We start from the raw sequence: 19560 nt of genomic DNA, 5'->3' as shown, positions 1-19560 counted from the left end.
AGGCCAACCTCACTCAAGAAGCCCTTAAAAATTGCTGCTCCACAGCAGCATCAGTCACACAGGGCTTAGGGAACAAGGACAGTGTCTTCAGGAAGAGTAAAAATGTACTGAAGGGGAAAAGATAGGGTAGGAGTTGGGGGGGGGAGCTGGGGAGTCCTGGGGCAGATTTGGAGCCTGGGCTTGTTTTATCTCTCTATTTAGCACGCTGAGCCACTTGTAAATGTGAAGATGCTGCAAGGTTGGGGAAAAAATAGTGCTGGAAAGCCCCCCTTGCTGCTCCCCTCGCTGTGTACCTGTCCCTGCTGCCCTCATTCGTCTTCCCTTAGCCGACCGAGAAACTGAGCTAGGAACTGGTACGCTCCACAGATCACTGGAAATGGGTTTAGTTGCCTTTCTTGATTATAGAGGTAAAAGAAAAGGTGCTTTGAGTAACGTAAGGTCGCATTTCAGCCTATTCTTTGATCGACAGTCGTGCAAGTTGGCGCCAACGCTTCTGTCTCACTGTAGCTAACCCTTGCTGAAATCTCACGCTGGCTCCTTTTGAACAATATGTTCTTTTAAACTTAATCAGTTTTTGCCCATCTTCCTTGCTCCCTTCAGCAGCTAAGGAATAACCTATAAAGCTTTTCTCATGCAAAGGCTAAGCGACTGCTGACCATAAAATCCAGTCCGTTATGTGACTTCCAATTCTTCATTACTAAAGAGCTACCTTGAAAGCCAGGACATCTTGATGAGATGTGTTGCACTTCACAACCAAAAAGCATCTTCTCTGCAGGGCAATGAAGAGCAGGAGAAGGGGAACAAGCAGTCTTTTTAAAAGGGACAAGTTCTTGATGGGTGCCCTTGATTTCCTTTGCTGTTTTCTGCTGGCAGGAAAGCATGTTAAAAAAAAAATAACCCACAGAAAAAACCCCAACAAATAATCTTTAATGTAAACTACCTGTAGCGTTCTCTCTACCCAGGAGGGGAAACTTGTGGAACGAGGGAAGATATCTACAGTGCCCAAAGCCTCTCTTTTTTAACAAATAGTTCCCCTCCTCCCCCCAGCACACATGGCTTTGAACAAAAATAAACAAATTTCTGTCACCGTGGCGAGAAAGTTTCATTTTTGTTCACAGTTTCCACACTCTGCGCAGCTCTTTTACCTTTTTTTTTTTTTTTCCTTTTTCCATCAGTCCTGTGCATGACTGCACAAACACCGTTACTTTAAAATAAACGCCCTCCGCATCTGGCTCATTTTCATTAGTCAAATGCTCAACAGCTCTGAAAGTCAGCCGACAGCTGAATTTTGTACAAAAAAATCTCTCGCCGTGACGCTCGATGACAGCGCTATGGCAAAACTTGTAGCAACGCCTGCTTTTGATAAACACCCAAACGCGAGCGCGCGTCCGGCGGGGACCGAGCGGTGCGGCGGGTCGGCGACGCCATCCAGCCTGCGAGGACGCGGCTGCATCTTCCATCCCGGCCCTTGCCGGCGAGAAGCCTCTGGCCCCGGCTCGGCCGGGAAGAACCAGGCGGGTCCGCAGCCGGCGCCGGCTTTCCGTGCCGTGATATTCGTTGTCCGGATGAACGCGGTAGGAAAGGGAGAGGGGCCGTAACGCGGCTTAAAATGTGCTGCAGGCTTCACCTTTCAGAGGCAGCGCGGAGAAGAACTGCAAGGTTTTAAGGGCAGTTGGCACCAAAGCCAGGAAAAAAGCAGAACCTCGACATGGTTTGCTGTTGAATTTTAATAAATACTTCCTCCCTACCCAGGGCTGTTGCTCTGCCGTTTCCCTCCACTACCAGATGCAGCCCTGTGGCCTTCGCTGTTTGATTGCAGCACAAATAAATAACCTCCTGGAAGAGAATATTTTCGTTTCTTCAAAGAGCTAAACTGGGAGTGTTGCTCACAGCGGTAACAGCGAAGCAGGCAGCTGCCACAGAGGAAACGGCCCTAAAATCCACCGAGACTTTCGAGTTCCTGCCGCTGCCGAGCGTATCTTGATACAAAATAGAGTGAAACAAGTGTTAATAATAGAAACCTTGGAAATGCATGTGATGGGCCATGACTTATTTGCAAAATCTAGCTTTGTTTTAATTAGAGGTAATTTCCTTTTCTTTTTTTTTTCTTTAACATTTACTCTCCAAGCCTTGGTGTCCCGCAGCCAGCAGGCGCCTGCTCCCTGCCTTCCCTCCGTCTCCGCGTGGCGTCCCGATGGCTCCATGCAGAGCTGGGCACCGCGAGAGCTGCGGTTTGTCCTGGTTGCTAGCAAGATCAGGAAAAAAAATCACAGCCTGCTTGCTAGCTCTGTGCAAAAACATTTTCCAGTGCAAAAGTGCCCTGAGGAGTGGAAAAAAAATAGGGAAGAAACTGGTGTTCAGGGCTGCCTGCACGGCTCACGGTGCAGGCGGATGAGGAGGCACCGGCAGACGGATCCGGCGGAGTCTGGCGCGCTCTGCCCGCCGACGGGATGCGGGTCGGGTCTGCTGGCAGAGACCTGCTCGGCCCCCAGGCCTGCTCCTCGCTTCCTGGGCCGGGCTTCAGGAGTCCCTTCGCTGCTTCTTTTGTTCGTGGTATTCTGTTATCTTCTGCTGGAAATACGCTGCGGGCAAGAAAAAGGCGTCGGGTGAATGTGGGCGTTTGGGCCACACGTTCTCGTTCAACTTTTGCGTTTCTACGCGCCCAGCAAGGGAGCAAGAAAACGGGAGATGCTGAGGATGCGAATACCCAAGCGCTGATAGCCTGAGACCATAAGCAGAAAGCTGGGATCGTGTCAGTCCTCTCCCTAACCCCAGGCAGACCCTGGTCTGTGCCCGCCCTATGAAGTTCCCCCCCCCAAAAAAAAGGGGCAAAGAAGGCAGCAACCAAGCTTGTGCCCGGCCCCGAGCGCCTGGGCAGGTCGCACCATGGACACCAGGCTGGCAGGAGGCTCTGCTCTGCCCAGCGTCCCCTAAACCTCCGGGAAGGAGGAAGGACCAATGGAGCCGGCACACACCCATGCCTCAGCTGGAGGCAGAGATGCGTTGGCATCCACTGCCCTGAGCATCCTCTGGGGCTGAGGAGCTGCAATTTCTGGATGGGAAAGAGAGGCGGAGGCATTTACCTTCCTGGGGGATCCTGCTCTTCTCTGCTTCCTCAATAAATAGGGAAAACATGTTGGTCTTGACAAACTTCTTCACAAACTTGCGGTTGGTCTTGGAGGTGATGGCTTTGCAGAAGGCCCGCTCCTGGAAAGTGCCCTGGCCGCTCTTGCCCCACTTGATGTGCGAGGCGTAGTGGCCGACCAGCCGGACGAAGAACTGCACGAAGGCCTCAGAGACGAGCGCGTTCACTTGCTCGGACGCTGGAAGAGGACAAAGAGTGTGAGAGGTGGTGATGGGACCGCTAAACACGGGAAGGATGGAGCTGGTTCACGGTCACGTATCCCCAGAAAGGGTTACTTGCTTAACATCTCCACCCGCTAATGAACCAAGACCAACCCACAGCTAATTTTGCTCACGGAGCATGGGCTGCGTTTGCTGTCCAGGGTGGCAGCGTCTTTGCATCTTTTGCATTGGTGAAAACTGAGTTTTTCAGCAAAATTGATTGCTCCTGCTTGCCCATTTCTCAGAACAGGAAAAAGGCCAAGGGATTTCCTACCAGGGGACTGAATTCTATTATAAATTAGGGCAAAACCAGACACATTTAGGAAAGCTGCTTTGCTGAGTGCTCCAGCCATGGGTGGAGGGCAGCTTGCACATGCTGGGCCGGCTATCGAGCCATCGGCTTACTCTGCACGTTGTTGTTGTTGTTGTGCCTGTTCAGGGACGTCAGCACCTCGTTCTGCAGCTTGGCGGGCAAGATCTCCTCCTCGTCGCCCACCTGCAAGGCAACGAGCCACTGAAGCATCTGGTCCCATGGGAACCTGGCCGCAACACGCTCGTTTGCGGGACTTTACGCGGTGCCCATTAATTATTGTGGGCTGCAGCGGCGACACTCGGAGTGGGCTGCCCGGATTCCTATGGGACGTGTGTCCTGTGCAGATGCTGCTGCTTGATTTTCTCAGCAGAGAATTCCCTTTGTGGGAAAATCCCCCTGGGTTGGTGACACTGAGATGGCCCTGATGCCACAGCATGAAAGCCATCGTGCAATGGGAAAGGATAGGGAAAGGGGTCCTTCCTAGGGACAACCAGGCCAGGCAACCCCATGCGTTGCCCGGTGGGGACCTACCGCACGGAGGATCTTCCCTTCACACAGGTCAACCAGCAGAGCCTAAAAGAAACAAGAGAGCAGCTGGCTTTAGCCTTTCCAAAGCTAAAGGGTCAGGGCTGCAGGTCCTGCTTGATTCTGGGGCATGGCAGCACCCAGCGGGATGGAGGTGTTGCCCCAGGTGCTGACAGAGGGGACACGCAAGGAGCCCCAGCCTCCGTCCTTCCCAACTGGGAAAAGGGCCCATCCAGAGCCTTCAACCTCAGAGCCAGCAGAAATCCAGGGTGATGGAGTTGCTGGTGGCTCCTGCCAGATGCCTTCCCTGCCGTGATACAATACCTCTTCCATTGGCTGATCCAGGACCCGCTCCAGGTGACGCATCTGGATGCCCACCATGAAGGGTGTGGGGCAGCAGACAGTGTCGAGCAAGCACTCAGGCACCACGGGGATGTAGGTGTGAGCCCATGTGAAGGGGTAGAGGAGAGCGGCCACCGCGTGGATGCACTGCGACAGGACGCTGTGGGACAAGGATGCGTTGTGGGGAAGCCCAGCGCCTTTGCTCTGGTTGCGTTGGCATTGAGTGAGGAAGGGAGGAATTTCATGGCTCCGAGGAGGAGCATCCCCCCCTCTGCATCCCATGCTCTCTCAAGAGATATGAGGTATTTTTTCTTATTTTTTTTTCTCCTCCCCAAACATGTTGAGACTTACCTGAGCTCCTCTGCCAGGAAAATGAGCCGCCGCTCCAGAACGGCAGAGGCGAAGATGTGCAGGATGAGGTGGGGGCTGAGCCGCTGCAGCAACGCCTGGAACTCTACGTGCTCCAGGTGGGCGTCCACGGGCCGCGTGAGCTCGATGAGCTGGGGAGGAAGAGCGGGAACCCTCATGCACCCAGCCGCCGGCCCCGTGGTGCGGGATGAGGACCCATGATGGATGGTGCTTGAGGAGCTGCTCTGCGATATAGCCATTAATGACCGCAAGTGCCCCTGGTGCTGCCCAAATCTGCCCCAAGAGTTTGCAGCATCCTTAGTGAGTCCCTCCTGTGTGGGATGAACCTGCGCTTGTCCTGCCTGGAGATTCCCCTGGAAAAAGGGATGTGCAAAGCTAAGGAAGCATGGGAAGCTCGTGGGGGATCTGTGCTGTGGGGGGTTATTGAGCAAATTTTTAACCAAAACACCTCTTTTTTTCAATGTTCATGAGTCACTGCTAAGAGACCAGCAGGGAGATGTCAGGATCCGAGTGGCTGGCAGCTTGCCTGAGAGCAACAGTGGAGAAAGTCCCCCAGGAAAGGCAAGGAGGAATTAGGGCAAAACTTCCGCTAGAAAAGCCACACAAGCTCCTTCCAAAGGCTCTCTGTGCGGTTGGACTCACTGCATTGCTAGCAAGGATGTCCCAAAGGCCAGTTCCCCGGTGGGCATTTGCAGGTGGCTCCAGACACCAGTTCAGCCCTGGCTGGCAGGCTGCTAAGCCCGGCCCGCGCCTCTCCCCGCTGCTGCTCCGAGACAGCAGCTAGCGAAGGATTAACAGCACTGCCCAGCTCCTTAAGCCCTGGCCCCTCTCCCAAAGTTCTCCCTGGTGGGAATTTCCCCTCCTTCACTGGGGTGGGAATTTCCCCTCCTCCTCAGGACGCTGCAACGCCCTTCCAGCAAAGAAGCAAAAGAAGCAGCATCGTCCCAGCCGTCAGCGTGGAGCTCAGCCCTTTCTGGCCCCGATCCTGGAGGATGCCTGGCTCCCGGCGCTCGCGGTACCCAGTGCTTGCGTTCCCCCCCCACCCCGGTTTCCCATTTATCTCCTGCGCCCTGCTCCCGCCCGGCGCCCTGACCTGCAGCTCTTTCGAAGAACGGCCCCGTGCTCCTTCCTTCTCCCTCACCCCCAGGTGCGTTCCTGACAGCCTGGGCCGCTGCCAGAGCTTGAGCAATGGGCAAAGCCCTTGCACAAGCCTTCCTGGATGAAGAAATCACTTGCAGTTTGATAGCCAGCTGGCAAAACGCACTCTCAGACACATCCCCGTGCTCAGTGTTGAGCCTCACCTACCCGCCCGTGGGCCCCGTGCCAGGGCAGGTTCCCCCTGCTTTCCCACCCCGGCTAGAGAAAGAAAAAGAAAGGAAAAGAAAGGAAAAGCAAAAGGAAAGCTGCTGCCTATGCTAGCTTGGCGTGGCACCTGGCTGGGAGGACCGTGCGTGGGCGTGATGAGCCCTACGGGCACCGTGCCCTCAGCAGAGCTCTTTTCCCAGCAGTGTGGCGGGTAGGGGCCAGGCTGGCTAGATGCTTGCAACTGGGTGCTCAGCTGAAGCAGGGCAGGTGCTGAGGCCACACTGAGCACCGAGGTGTGAAGAGGAAGCTGCTGCGGAGGCAAAAGCTGCTTTGGAGCTGGCAGGAAGGGGTAAAAGCAGTGCCAAGGTTGCTCATGGTGGAGCATGCAACATTCTCCTCCACACTGGAGAAAGGTCTTGGGACCTTCTGGGACAAAACATATGTGCTCAAAGTGCCATTTCAGAAATCCAGATGTGGGTAACACACCTCTGGTTCCAGCTTGAGTCTGATGCAGCAGCCATTCTGGGGTGGCATCGCGTGTCCCATCCTCATCCTCACTGCTTACCACCCCCTTCCTGTCCCAGGTAGGAGGAGGCACCTGTGTCCCTTGAACCAAAAGGCTCCCGGCAGCCTAACTCGCCACCCACAGCTCCGGCTCCCTTTGGGTGCTCCCGGTGATGGCCATGGCTCCCTTTGTCAGAGCAGCCTGGGAGCCACCATGGTGCACTGAGCCCCAAAACCCTCCACTAACCTCTGTGCCTGACTCGGGGATGAAACTTTTAATCGTGACAGTTTTCCCTGGAGCTGGGAAGGGCGATTCCCGGAGGCCCTGCATGAAGGGGTAAATGACCGCCATGGAGATCTGGCGCCTCTTCTCCACCTCGTCCAGGATCTGGGGGAGGCAAAAACAGGCTGTCAAACCCCAGCAGGCAGCAGGGATGGGGCACGGTGGCCCCTGCAGCTCCTGGACCACCACCACGATGGACAGAGCCGCTGCATCCCTACCTTGGCGAAAAGCCCGAAACAGCCCAGGCAGCTGATGATGCAGAAGACCTCAGGGAGGCGGGTGCCACGGCCGGCTGGCTGGAAGGGAAAAAGGGTTTTAGCATCTCCAGGGCACATGTGTTGGCCCTGCCGCACTGGGTGAAGGGAAATGGCTCTCAATTCCCACCCTTGGAGGTGGCCCCGGGTGCCTCAGCTCCAGCACATCCCTGAGCTGCTGGCAGCAGCTCGGAGAGAAGCCGACTTGCCCACGATAGGTGTCTCAACATGAAACTCGGAATGCAATCAAAGCACCGGTTTTGGACCCCATCTCCAGTTTCTTCATGTGGGCATGACTGATGCAGCAGCTTGAAAGACATTTCTGCCAGCACCCGGGGCAAAGCTGCTGCACAGCCTGCTGGTGGATCTTGCCTGCAGTCTCTGGGAATGTATGGGAAAGTGTCACGTGCCTGGAGGGAACTGAGGACCACAGTAACCCCCACTTCATGGGGACACATGGACAGCTCTGACATTTCAACAAGGAAAAAAACGCTGATCACCTGCCAGGGGGTTTTCAGAGCTGGAGCTCAGGCCAAGGACGCAGTCAGTGCCGTAAAAGCAGAGGTCCCAGATAAAGCAATTTAAATGCCAAAGTTATTAGTCATTTTGGTACAGAGCCCACATTCACGAACTTTTCTCCCCTGCACATCCACCAAGACCTTCTGCCCTGCTCCACACCACCTCCTGGGCTAATCCTACCTCCTACTGAAATGAGGACCAGTGGGATGAGTTCCCAGTCTGTTGTTTTCCTTTCCAACTGGATTTTCCTCTGGTCCTTCTCCGAGTCTTCCTCCTGTTCCTCTTTACACTGCCTTGGCCCTACACTGCTAATTTGGAGGTTGGACTAGATGATCTCCAGAGGTCCCTTCCAGCCATACTGATTCTATGATTCTATGAATTCGGGGTGTTTGGGCCAGCCTTGGGCTATGCAAATACCGCAAACATTGCTTCCTCTGCCCAGCATCAGGCTGTGCTTTGGGCATGGGAGAAAAAAAACGCGTCCGCACCATGGAGATGGGGCAGCATGAGGATGGAGGCACGAACGGCAGGACACTCACCAGCAGCCGCCTGCAGTAGCCAATCTTCCGGCTGCCATCCACATTTGTCAGGACGAAAGAAAAGGTTTCGCTGCAAGGGGAGAAGGAGTCCTGTTTCAAGCTGCTGCTGGGGGAAGGGGATCCCCAGGGGTGGCTGTCTGGAAGACCACGGCCGAGCTGAGCCCCCCCCCCCCCCCGCAGCGGGGCAGGTACCTGGTGAATTCAGTGACGGGGGTGCAGTTGTTGCCATCGGGGAAGCAGAAGAGGGGGATGGCTTGCAAGAGACGTTCTTCCTCCTCCTTCTGGCCTTTGAGCAAGTTCTCGCGCTAGAACAAAGTGACACTCTGGGTCAGGGTGGCAGAGGGTGCTCACGGTGTCCCCTGCACCCCAGGGCACGTCTGGCAGCCCAAAGCCACTCCTGGCTCAGGTGGAAGCGGTGGGTGTTTGCACAGCCCTGGGTGAGCATACCCAAAGTCCCAATTCCTGGTGTTTTTACCATGGATAATGAGGCAAAGCAGAGGTGCCTAGGGCTCCTGCCATGGACCTCTCTGCAAACCATGGTTCTCCCCAACGTGCTGCTGCTCTGAGATGTGATTTCACTGCTGGAGCTCCCGTGACTGGGAATGGGGTCTCCCTTTGGGGAAATAAGAAACCAAGGAGCATCAAGGAGTTTTTTCTCTTGGGGTTTGTGGCTCTGGGCTGGGACAGCAGAGAGGAACCATCAGAGTGATCCTAGCCTGTGGCAGGCAAAGCCCCGAGGTTTGGATGTGCAGCTCCAGGATGCAGGGGTATTTTTCTGTTCCCCTTCTCCTTGGCTCTACAGATGTGGAAAAAGCAACCTCCCTGTTTCCACTTAACCTCAGAAGACCCATCTCCTGGTCTCCCACAAGCTGAAAAAGTCCCATGGCTCCTGCAAAAGTCCTTGTAGCTTGTGGCTAACTTCATACACCTCCCATGCCTGGAAATGTGGGGCTGGATACCTTTGGGAACTGGTATGATATCTTGGGTTCGTAACGGCCATCTGACATCTTCTTTAGTGACACCACCACCAGGTACTCAAAGAAGAACTGGCTGGCTGAATAGAGGACAGAGCTGCGGTCTCCAGCCTTCCCCTGGGACCCCCGTAAGGGGTTGCTTTCTGCTGCTGGGGGTTCCTCTTTTCCTTCTGTAGCCAAAAGAAAAGAAAAGGTGCCTGAGCAAGCAAAGGAGTTATCACAGCCTTGGCACAAAAATTGGCTTTTATGGGTCTATTGGGTGAAATCAAAGAGCCCCAGAGCCTGGGCAGCATTGGACATCTCTGAGCCCTCCTTCACCCCAACCCAAGCAAGGGCACAGAGCGGAGCTGGCACGTGGGATCCCAGAGGTCTCTGGAGAAGAAACCTGAGGTGAAGGTGTGGGAATGGCTTTAGAGCTGTTGAATCCATTTCCTTTCATCAAAAACCCAGCAAACAAACAGCCTAGGTCTTGTTCAAATGCCTCCAGAGACTCCAGTAAAATGAATCCAAACCTCTCCCTGCCAGATGCCCTCAGTCCTGGGAACTCTGCTGCTTGCAAATAAGGGACTTGAGAGTTTTCCTTAAGCTGCAGCTCCCAAAGTGATGCAGTTCCCCAAGACATCATATTTCTTGTTCTGCTGGTCGGGGAGAACAGCTGGGAACAGCCACAACCCGAAAAACTAGAAACCAGAATGCAAAGAGCCCGCGTTGGACATCTCAGAAGGTCCCATGATGACTGTGGCTGGGCAATGCAATGGGAGGGCTGGCAAGGATATGAGTTAAATGGCAAGCAGGCGACCCATGGTTGGGCAGCCAGGCCTCACTGCAGCTCCTGGCAGCTGCCTGCGACTTTCTAAATCTCCCAGTTTGCAGCACTGACTATGTCCCAGGCTCAGTCCCTGCTCTGGTTCTGGCTGGGAGCTGGAACAGAATTGTCTGAGCTAGGAATAACCGGCAGGGAAATAAACTGTGGCAACCAACTCTTGCAATTTGTCCCTGTATCCTGGAGTCTTGCCCAGGCTCTTTCCGCTGTGCCACAGCTCAGCTGCAGTGGGCTGTCCATTAGGGCTCGCCGATGCTCAGCTTGTCCTTCTCCCTCCCCAGCACAATGGTCCCCTCTGAAAGCCACCTTAGCATCCTCTAACTACATGTGGTACTCGGGCGATGGACAGCCCCCATCTCCCATTTTCTGCTCTGTAGCCAGCCCCTCTAGTCTGGAAACACATTTCCACCTTTCACTCCAGGTCATCGGGAGCTGATGGGGGCAGAAAAGGTCCATGTGAGCCTGGCTGGAGGAGCCACAGCACCTGTCCCACCAGGCACCCCACCAGCCAGGAGGTCCCTTTCCGAGGAACAGAAACACGTTTCCCAATCCAGGGCAGTGCATGAAACCACCCACAGCACAGCTTCGCCCTGGGCCGCTCCACCTCAGCAGTCAAAGTTGTTCCTCTTGGCAAGGCAAAACGCATCCCAAAGAGTTGCTTCCTCTCCCTGCAGTGCAGCAGGAAGCATGTGAGAGAAAGCCCAGGAGCACCTCAAGGATGAGACATGGCTGCCATGGTTTTTGCTCAGCATGTAAATACCCAGGTAACAGCAGAGCAAGATGCTCCAACTCAGCGCTTGGCATTTGTCTTGCATCGTCCAGCTGCCAGGGTAAAGTGAAAGTCCAGCTAGATCCCATCTACCCTGTCTCTCACGTGCCCAGCATGGGATTTTTAGCAGTTCCTCTATTTGAGGAATACAAGACCTGCTGCCAAGCGATAGCTGGGTTTGAATCTTATCAGCTGGATTTTCAAAAATCTAGGGGACCCCCCGAGTCCCCGGTGGGTTGTCCACTGGATTGCGGGTCTGCCCCTGCAGGCAGATTCGCGCTGCTGCCTGAAGCGTGGATCAGTGCAGCAAGCCCTGCCGGGGCTGATACTGAGCAGGCCTCCGCCTCTAAGCCACAAGCTAGCATGGGTCTGTTTGCAAAGCCTTTGTGGGCATAGTGTAATACCTTAAAAGAATATATCGCATCCCTGGGCTGGAAGACAGGCTCTGGGGATGTAAGGGGCCATGCAATGTCCTGCAGTATTGGACTGATTTAATACAGCACCAATACTCAGATCTCCCAGTGACTGGCAGGGTTACCGGTCCTTCATGTGCTCGGTGATGCCCAGGGACATGGACTCTGTGCACTTGCTGGCAAGCCCATGTGTGACCACGTGAGCCGCTCTACCAATTGTGCCTTAGCCCAGGCCGAGAAGATTTGAGGATCACCCCACAGTCCTCCTCGGTGGAGGAATCATCTCCTGGACATGGTCTTCCTGCACCAGGCCATGGCACTGAGACTGCTGTGACCCTTCCCTCAGCCCTGCAATGAGGGGAATGTCCTCAGCTGACCTGGCCTGTGGAGGGGGTCAATAGGAATGTGGGTCCTGTGAGTGGGAAAATAAGAGGCTGCAGCTGCTGTGGATTTCCACCTCTTCCTCCTACTGCAGGTGACACGGGGAGAGCAAAGGCTGCTGTGCCCGCATGTGCCCCAGGATTGCCTGTGTTAAAAGGAAAAAAAGTTCGCAGCACAAACAGCACCTGCCTGCGCCCCATTGGCTTCCCAGCCCACAGGGGGGTTTCCTTGAGAGCAAAGGGCAGCACTGGGGCCCGCTTTGTGGCATGGTAGAACCTGTTTGTTTCTGCCCGAGGAGCTCCCAGGCTCCCACGTGGTGTCAAGATCTCCCAGCCCCACGCAGCCATTTGCATAAGGATTCTGCAGCCGGCCCTGCTGCAGCGGGCAGGAGCTTTGCTCCACGTCCTGGGCGCCCTGCGCAGGCACTCACTTTCCCCCAGCAGAAAGGAAATGGCTTTGGCTTCAGTGAACTGTTTCTGCCGAGCTTGAAAACCGGGCGAGATACCACATCTGCTTTGGGGTGGGAGCCAGCCAGCCCAAAACAGACTCCAAAGCAGGGTTGCAGCAAGCCCCAAAGAGCCACCGGCTGCCCCAGCCTGCTCTGCGTCATGGGTCCCAGTTTCTCCTTGCAGTTGAACACAGATCTGGCCTGAACCAGGCTGCGACCCACTGCCACCACGTGAGCTATAGTTAGGCAAGCCAGAAAGCCCCCACTGTCGGTCCCCTACTGCCAAAACGCTCACAAATGACTGATTTCTGCCCTGGCCTCTGAAGGCTCCTGTTTGTGCTGAGGCTCTGCCCTGTGCTTGAGGGCACTGTGCCCTCCTGGATGCCCAGAGCCAGCTCAGGCTGGACGCGGTGCGTCCCAGCTGGGTTTGCAGTGGCCTGTGTGGCCGCCTTGCTCGCGGGCCGTGACGCTGCTCCAGCGTGCCCTGCCTGCCAGGCTCCCGTGCGCTTGGAGGAGGGAGCCTGCGGGGGCTGCTGCCCCAGGGGGATGGGGTGCATCCCCAGGGGATGGGATAACGCTCCAGGGGATGGGGTATGCTCCCGAGGTAGGGTGCACCCACAGGGGACAGGGTGCTGCCCCAGTGCTGGAGCAGAGCAGGGCTCCATGGGGGACCCTACGCGGGCGGCAGCGCTGAAGGGGGCTGGGCCGGTGAGAGCTGCTGGACCGCCCCGGCCGGGGGCTTGTGGAGCCCGGTGCCGGTGCCCAGAACTGCGCTGCCGGTGTGTCCGAGCCGCGCTGCCCGGGAAAAGCCCCCGCTCCGCCTGCCAGCAGCCCCCGCTCCCGCGGGCTGGCACCGGCAGCGGGCAGCGGCAGCGGGCAGCGGGCAGTTGGCAGCGGGCAGCCGGCAGCGGGCAGCGGCAGCGAGCAGCGGGCAGCCGACAGCAGCAGCGGGCAGCGAGCAGCGGGCAGCGGGCAGTTGGCAGTTGGCAGCGGGCAGCGGGCAGCGGGCAGCGGGCAGCCAGCAGCAGCAGCGGGCAGCGGGCAGCGGGCAGCGGGCAGTTGGCAGTTGGCAGCGGGCAGCCAGCAGCAGCAGCGGGCAGCGGCGGGTAGCGGGCAGCAGCAGCAGCAGCGGGCAGCGGGCAGCGGGCAGCGGCAGCGGAGCGCACGGCCCCCGGCGCCCCCGCGGTGCACGGCGCGGCGGCCCCTCCCGGCGCTCACCTCTGCGATCCGAGCGCCGCAGGCTCCGTCGGAAAAAGTCGCCGATGGAGGCCATGGCGGCCCCGGTGCGGTCCCGGTGCGGCCCCGGTGCGGCCCCGGTGCGGCGCGGCGCGGCCCCGGCACGGAGTGCACGGCGCGGCACGGCTTCCGCCCGCCGCGCTTTCGCTTTCCCGGGGGAGGAGGGACGGGACGAGACGGGACGAGACGGGACGGGGTGGAGAGGAGAGGAGGAGCGGCGGGGCCGGCCCGCACCTGGCACCGGGAGCGGGGGTGCTGGGGGCACGCCTGGCTATAGGGGTCCCAGGAGCGACGGGCACGGGGGAGCCGTGAGCGGGGGTCCCGGGAGCACCTGGGCAAGACGGTTCTGGGAGAACCGGGCACAGGAGAGCCGGGAGCACATCTGGGTATAGGGGTCCCGGGAGCACCAGGCACAGAGAAACTGGGAGGACCTGGGCACCGGGGTCCTGGGAGAACCAGCAACAGAGGAACTGGGAGCACAGCGTACGAAGGAGCAAGGAGCCCATCTAGGTATAGAGATCCCGGGAGCACTGGGCACAGAGAAGCTGGGAACATCTGGGGATGGGGATCCCAGGAGCACTGGGAAAAGGGATTTGGGAAGCACCGGGCACAGGGGTATGGGGAAGGCAGCCCTCAGGCGCAGGGGTGCAAGGCACATCGGGGGATGGTGACAGCCTGGCAGCCCCACCACCACGGCACTGAGACATGGACACTGCTGCCTCCCGGAGATGAGGGGTGGCTCTGCCCTACATCACCTGGGACATGTGGCTCTGTCCCAAATCTCCAGCCCTTTCTACCTGGGCCATGGTCTGGCATTTCTGAATGTCTCAACACCTTTTACACGCCAGGAGCCCGCTGGTGTCAGGGACTGTGCCCAAGGCAGTAGGGCTAGGGGTGATGCTGAACCATCCCTTCCAGGTGACTGAGGTCTGGGGATCTCCTGCTCTGAGGCAGGTTTCTTTAAATGAAGGCACTCTGTCAGTGGCTTTCAGATCCTTCTTGGCTCTGGGACATGATGGGGAATCAGTGGAGCCGCCCTTTATTTATTATAGTGCTGCACTTTCATTTTCTTGAATATCAGCCTCCTCACAGCTTCCCAGGTTGGAAACGCGGCTGCAAAAGCTCCTCCTGGCTCCTCTCGGAAACGCCAGCCCGGGCTGTGCTTTCACCCATGCTGGCGTTGCTCCATTAGGCGGAGATTTATTCCACATCAGGTGACTCAGAGGCGCCTCGGCCGACTCTTTGGCTCATCTTGCCTGTAGGTGCCTGTTGCCCTCCTTGCTCGCTATGGGAAAAGAGGGAAGTTTGTCGTCTTTGGGAATGTGCCAGCTGCCCCTTTCTGGACACATGATGGAAATGTCTATGGGGCTGTTCTGCTTTACTGGGCCATCGCTCACTGTTTTACCCCTTCAGACCCATCAGTAGGGAAAGTCTCTTTAAGACCAGTGATATCTTTTAAAAATCCCTTTTCCTTGCCCAGACCCTTAATGGTCTTTTAAAAATCCCTTTTCCTTGCCCAGACCCTTAATGGTTTTTCTACTACTTTTAGGTTCTGCCTCTACCATAAATAAAACACATGGAAGGTGCTTTGGGCACAGCTAAAATCAGGAGGATTTTAAGTGTGATGAGTTGTGTGCAGTCCTTAGCCTTGGTGCCGGAGTATGGCTGTTTTCTTCAGTGGGATGGATGTGGATTAGATGCCCTATGTCAAATAGCCTCATTTTATAGTTTGTAATATCTTCCATCAGCTTCTGCAACTATAATACATGTGTTTATTGCTGTTTCCACTTAGCCAGCTTATTTTTTCTTTTACTGAATTTTTTAAACTATTTTTTATTTTTTATTTTTTATTTTATTGAAGAGATCAGCCTCAAGCCCCAAGCCAGCCCACCTTACAGCTACGAGTGGGGTGGCCCTGCATAAGCTGCCTGCCGTAAGCCACCTGCCCCAGCTCGGGGCTGAATTTGCAGCTGGAAAAAATTGCCTTCACCAGCTCGCAGGGGTGGTGGATGCTTTCAAACCACATCTCTGTCAGGACTCAGGCCTATAAACCAGAGCATTGCAAGAGTGCTGCTGGTGAATCATTAAGATTACTGGGTAATTACTGGTTTGGAGGACAGCAGGATCTGCCTCACACTGGACTTAAGCTGATGGAAGAGATCTTGAGCTGTCTGGAGGAAAGAGCAGCTTATTTGTATGCATGGGCTGTGTTGCATAGAGGAGAAATTTCATGTTGGTACAAAGCGAAGACAAAAATTTAGGGTTTTTTCCCCTCGATTTTGGAGAAAACTCCCTGAATTTCTGGAAACCAAAGCCACCTTGAGAGTGGCTCTGTTGCCCAGAAGAAATCCCCAAGTTCTTTTTTTTTTTTTTTTTTTTTTCTTCCACGTGCACAACCCTTTTCTGTCTTCTCCCTTTAAGGCAAATCTCTAACCGTAATCTCGCTTCGATAACACTTCGAATCTGCTCACGCAGCTTCTGTCTGCAGAAGAAAAGAGCCGTGTTTCCAGCCACAAAACCTCCCTGCTCCCAGGGAAACACTGTCCCTTTGTGCCCGTAGCACAATCAAGCTAAACCTTGCGTCGCTAAAAGAGTTTGAACTTTTGAATATTTCCACTGAAAGCTCCTTTCTGCGGGAATCCAGCCACCCACTGTGACAACAAATGGGCGCATTGTGGGATTCTCGGGGTTTCTGGCCACCACGGATGCAAAATTTGCCGTTGTGCTGCTTTGTCACCGCAGCCAAAGTTGTTCCGCTTCGGCGAACCAAGCTCAGGAAGCTTTTTTTTTTTTTTTTTTTTTTTTTTTCTCTTTGCTCTCAGCCCCAGTGCTGATAAATAGAGGCTGGAATTTGCCTTTCTGCAAACATCGTGTTTTCCCATGTATTCATACTGCAGACATCCAGATGCTGGTAGATACCGCGGCGAGCTGGAGCTCTTGCTGCGGAGCTGGGGTCAGCTACGGTGATTCTCTGGATCGTGACAGCTCTGCCACAGGGGACTGGGGTGTCCCCACCACCTCGACTCTGTGCTAGGGCATAGGGGCTTCACGGCTCCTCCTCCTCCTCCTCTTCCTCCCAGGAGAAGGCCCAGGCTGTGGCCCCTCGACTCTGCTCCGACCCCAAGGATCTCCTTTTCCACACCAGGGCATTTCTCCCACTGGATGGCAGCATTAGAGCACATAAGTATTTACAGGGAGGCTGGTAGTCCAGCTGGGTCCTGCAGTGGCTGCCCACCTTGCTGGAGAGGGCACCTTCCTCCAGAGAGACTTTTCTTTCTTGCCTGGTAGTCCCGCTCCAGGGAGCTGAAAATGTGCAGGCTCAGCTCACTTGTGTTTATACTGGTTCTGTTGCTGACGTTTCACTCTCCTGCCTGTTTGGTTCCTTGTGGTCCGTCCCAGCTCCCAAACCCAAGGTGCCACGTGACATCCTCTGCCTGCCCCTCTTCTGCCTGATGTCCATGGGTGCACCGGGACCTGCTGGGATAGGGAGGCTGAGGGCAAGCTGGGATGCTCCAGCCTGCGACTGTGAGTGAAGCAATCCCGGACTGGGCAAGGAGGAGAGATGCCAGCCCTCATAGGACAGCAAAATGAGGACTTCCTAGCAAGGTGCATCTTCTAACCTCCAAAGGCCCTTGCTCCAATGCCCAGGGTGCAGACAGCTTGGTATCCAAGTCACAAACCCCAGGGATTGAAGGTTGTTGCCTAAAAAATTCTAATTTTTTAGTTTTAGGAACCATTTCTAGCCCTGGCTGTTGCAGAGGGGAGTGCCAAGCCTCTGGGGATTAGGAAGCAAAGTAGACTCGTTTGCTTTTTCTTGTGCTGAACTGGTTTTAATCTTAGGTGTTTCAATACCACTTTAGGATTCCTTGGAGCTGGTGTTTGGCTAAGGGGATAGGGCAGCGCTGAGCTGCCTGTGATGATTGATGCTGGTCTGCAACCCCCCTTTCAAATATAGTGCAGGGAAACTGTTCTTTTCTGGGGCTGTTTGACAGTCAGGAGGTGTTAAAACATCTCAGCTTACAGGCTAACAGCCGGGCTGGTATCACTCTGTGCGGAGGGGCATCCATAGATGGAAAGGGTCGAGCTGCACAGCCCAGCCTCAGGTGTAATGCAGGATCTTCCCCAGTCCCTCCCATAGTGAGCCAGTAACCTGCTCTGGGTTAAAATTCCTCTGAGAGCCAAGTCCCATCCAGACTGGCCCTTGGGAGCATTGGGCCCTTGGTCAGGGGTTAATCATCCGCCCTGTGCAAAGTGTACAGTGGATTTCCAGGCTGGATGCACCCAATTTTGACCTCCAGGTGTTTACTGCTCCTTTCTCCTTTCAGTTCAAAGCACTTCCACTTTTTTTTGCCCCTCAGTCAGGTCCGTGGTGTGGAACTAGCCTTTGACTGAGCCCAAGGAACTCATGGCACATATGGATGGAGGTGGTGGGGTCTGACCCTTTTTAAGGGTCTCAGGAGTCTCTGCTCCAAAACTTTGTGGTTGAGCCGACCTCACTAGCACCAGGGATGCTGGGGATGATGAAGACCACGAGCTGGGGCTGAGCTTGGGCAGTGGTGCTGGGTCTCCCTGCTCCCACAGTGCCTGTGCTGGGCACCACAGTCTCGGTGGCTGGCCCAGGCCTGGGGGTAAGTCGAGGAGAGCTGCAGGGCGATGCCGAAGAGGGCTGGGGTGGCTGGCAGGGAGCTTAATTTACTACTTGATGAATAAAAGGAGGAAACTGGGGATTTTCCAAGCTGGGCTGAGTGATCCGGGAAGGGGAAGGCAGGAGCAGCGGTAGCGCCTATGCCTGCTGGGAAAGGGACATCCGAAGGTGAGTCCTGCTCCTCCGCAGACTAGGGTGGGCACCTGTGTGCACATGGGGGTCCTACATCTCCAGGCACAATGGTGAGCCCGCTTCCTGGCCCCATCTCCCTCCAAGGAGCAAAAAGCATTTGCAGCTCAGAGGTGGGGAGGGACAGGGGTAACAAGAGCCTCCCCCCAAGTTTGCAGGGCTGCAGACCTCAACCTCAAACAGTCTGAGCTTTCACCCAAGGAGCCCTGTAAGTTTTGCTAATCTCAAAATATTGTTGGCATCCGGAGCAGTGATTTACTGCATGTTTTGCCACAGCAAGTACTTTCCAAAAGGCCATGCTAAGTTTACACTGGAGCTGACAGGATCAGATAACTGGCTACTCTGTCCGTCCCTGCTGGCTGCTATGCTGGAGTGCAAAAGGACACTGGCTTCTCTGCAAGGAAGAGGTGACCATAGTCATAAGCAGCATAAAAAAGGGAACCCCAAGAGCGTTTTTCATCAGTCAGACGGCAGGGTGGGATGTAGGTCATGACCTGATTTGCAGGAAGTTTTGAACTTGAATGGAGCCCTGGTATTTCCCTTTGCAAATTGTGCTGCCAGGGACAGAAAATAATTGGTCCTGGTGTTCACCTCCCCAAGGGATTTGCAGGTTGTGAAATTAAATTGGCTTCTCAGCTTCAGTGGCACCCAGGGCCCATTTCCAGACAGGGTGAGAGCCTGGTGTATTGCTTCACATTCCTGGCACATCATCCCTGGGGCTTTTAAAGGTGCCAGGGAGGAATGAATCCTCCAGTGGGATCCTGGGGCATTTCCAGTCTGTAGAAAGGGCTGGATCTCTCTGTGACTTGGGTCTATCATGGAGCAGGTGGTGGGGACAGTCTGTTCATCCATCTTGTTGCTTGCCTGAGGTGTCCTCCTCCTTCCACAGGGCCTCCTTATGACGGTGCCCAGTTCTTGAGATGCATGGGACCCCCAACTTCTCCTTCTTGTGCACCAGTCCCCTTGGGATCTCTTCTATCACCTAAGCCTCCAGGAGAGGGGAGCCAGCCTGGCACACACAGCCCTGATGAAAGCCCTGCAAAAATGCAGGAGCATCTATGCTGCATTGGTGTGTGCATGGATGAGGAGGAGGAGGATGGAGCATTCTCTTCCTATATTGTTTCCTTGCAGGGCCTGTATTACTGTGCAATGAATCAAAGCGTGTTTGCTCTCTGAAGCTCATGTCCTGGCCTAGCTGCTCTGGAGGTGCTTTGGGGTGATGCCTGCTCCTGAGAAGTCACAGGGCTACTTCAGATGAGGATGGGCAGGAGAGAGGTGGCTGGGTCCTTCTGTCCATGGCAGCAGGACACACTGTGGCCAGTTGACTGCCTACATCCAAAGCAGAGCTAGGCCACATCTGACTGTGGGGACGTCACCTCTGTTT

At 55.5% G+C, this 19560-nt stretch overlaps 1 protein-coding gene across 1 annotated transcript; it reads right to left on the bottom strand.

The window, feature by feature from the left end:
* Positions 1–906: 906 nt before the first annotated feature.
* DENND2D (DENN domain containing 2D) lies at positions 907–15368 on the bottom strand. Its single transcript, XM_062594781.1, has 13 exons — positions 15239–15368; positions 13325–13576; positions 9258–9442; positions 8491–8603; positions 8299–8368; positions 7205–7282; positions 6951–7091; positions 4877–5025; positions 4508–4685; positions 4190–4231; positions 3751–3841; positions 3084–3323; positions 907–2582 (listed from the first exon to the last, which is right to left on the bottom strand). The coding sequence occupies exons 1-13, from the start codon at positions 15366–15368 to the stop codon at positions 2521–2523; spliced, it is 1731 nt and encodes a 576-aa protein (XP_062450765.1). The 3' UTR covers positions 907–2520.
* Positions 15369–19560: the final 4192 nt, after the last annotated feature.

The sequence above is a fragment of the Rhea pennata genome, chromosome 25 (assembly GCF_028389875.1).
Source record: "Rhea pennata isolate bPtePen1 chromosome 25, bPtePen1.pri, whole genome shotgun sequence".
Classification (NCBI taxonomy): domain Eukaryota; kingdom Metazoa; phylum Chordata; class Aves; order Rheiformes; family Rheidae; genus Rhea; species Rhea pennata.
The sequence above is the reverse complement of the archived record's forward strand: the minus strand, read 5'-3'. Positions and strand labels throughout refer to the sequence as shown.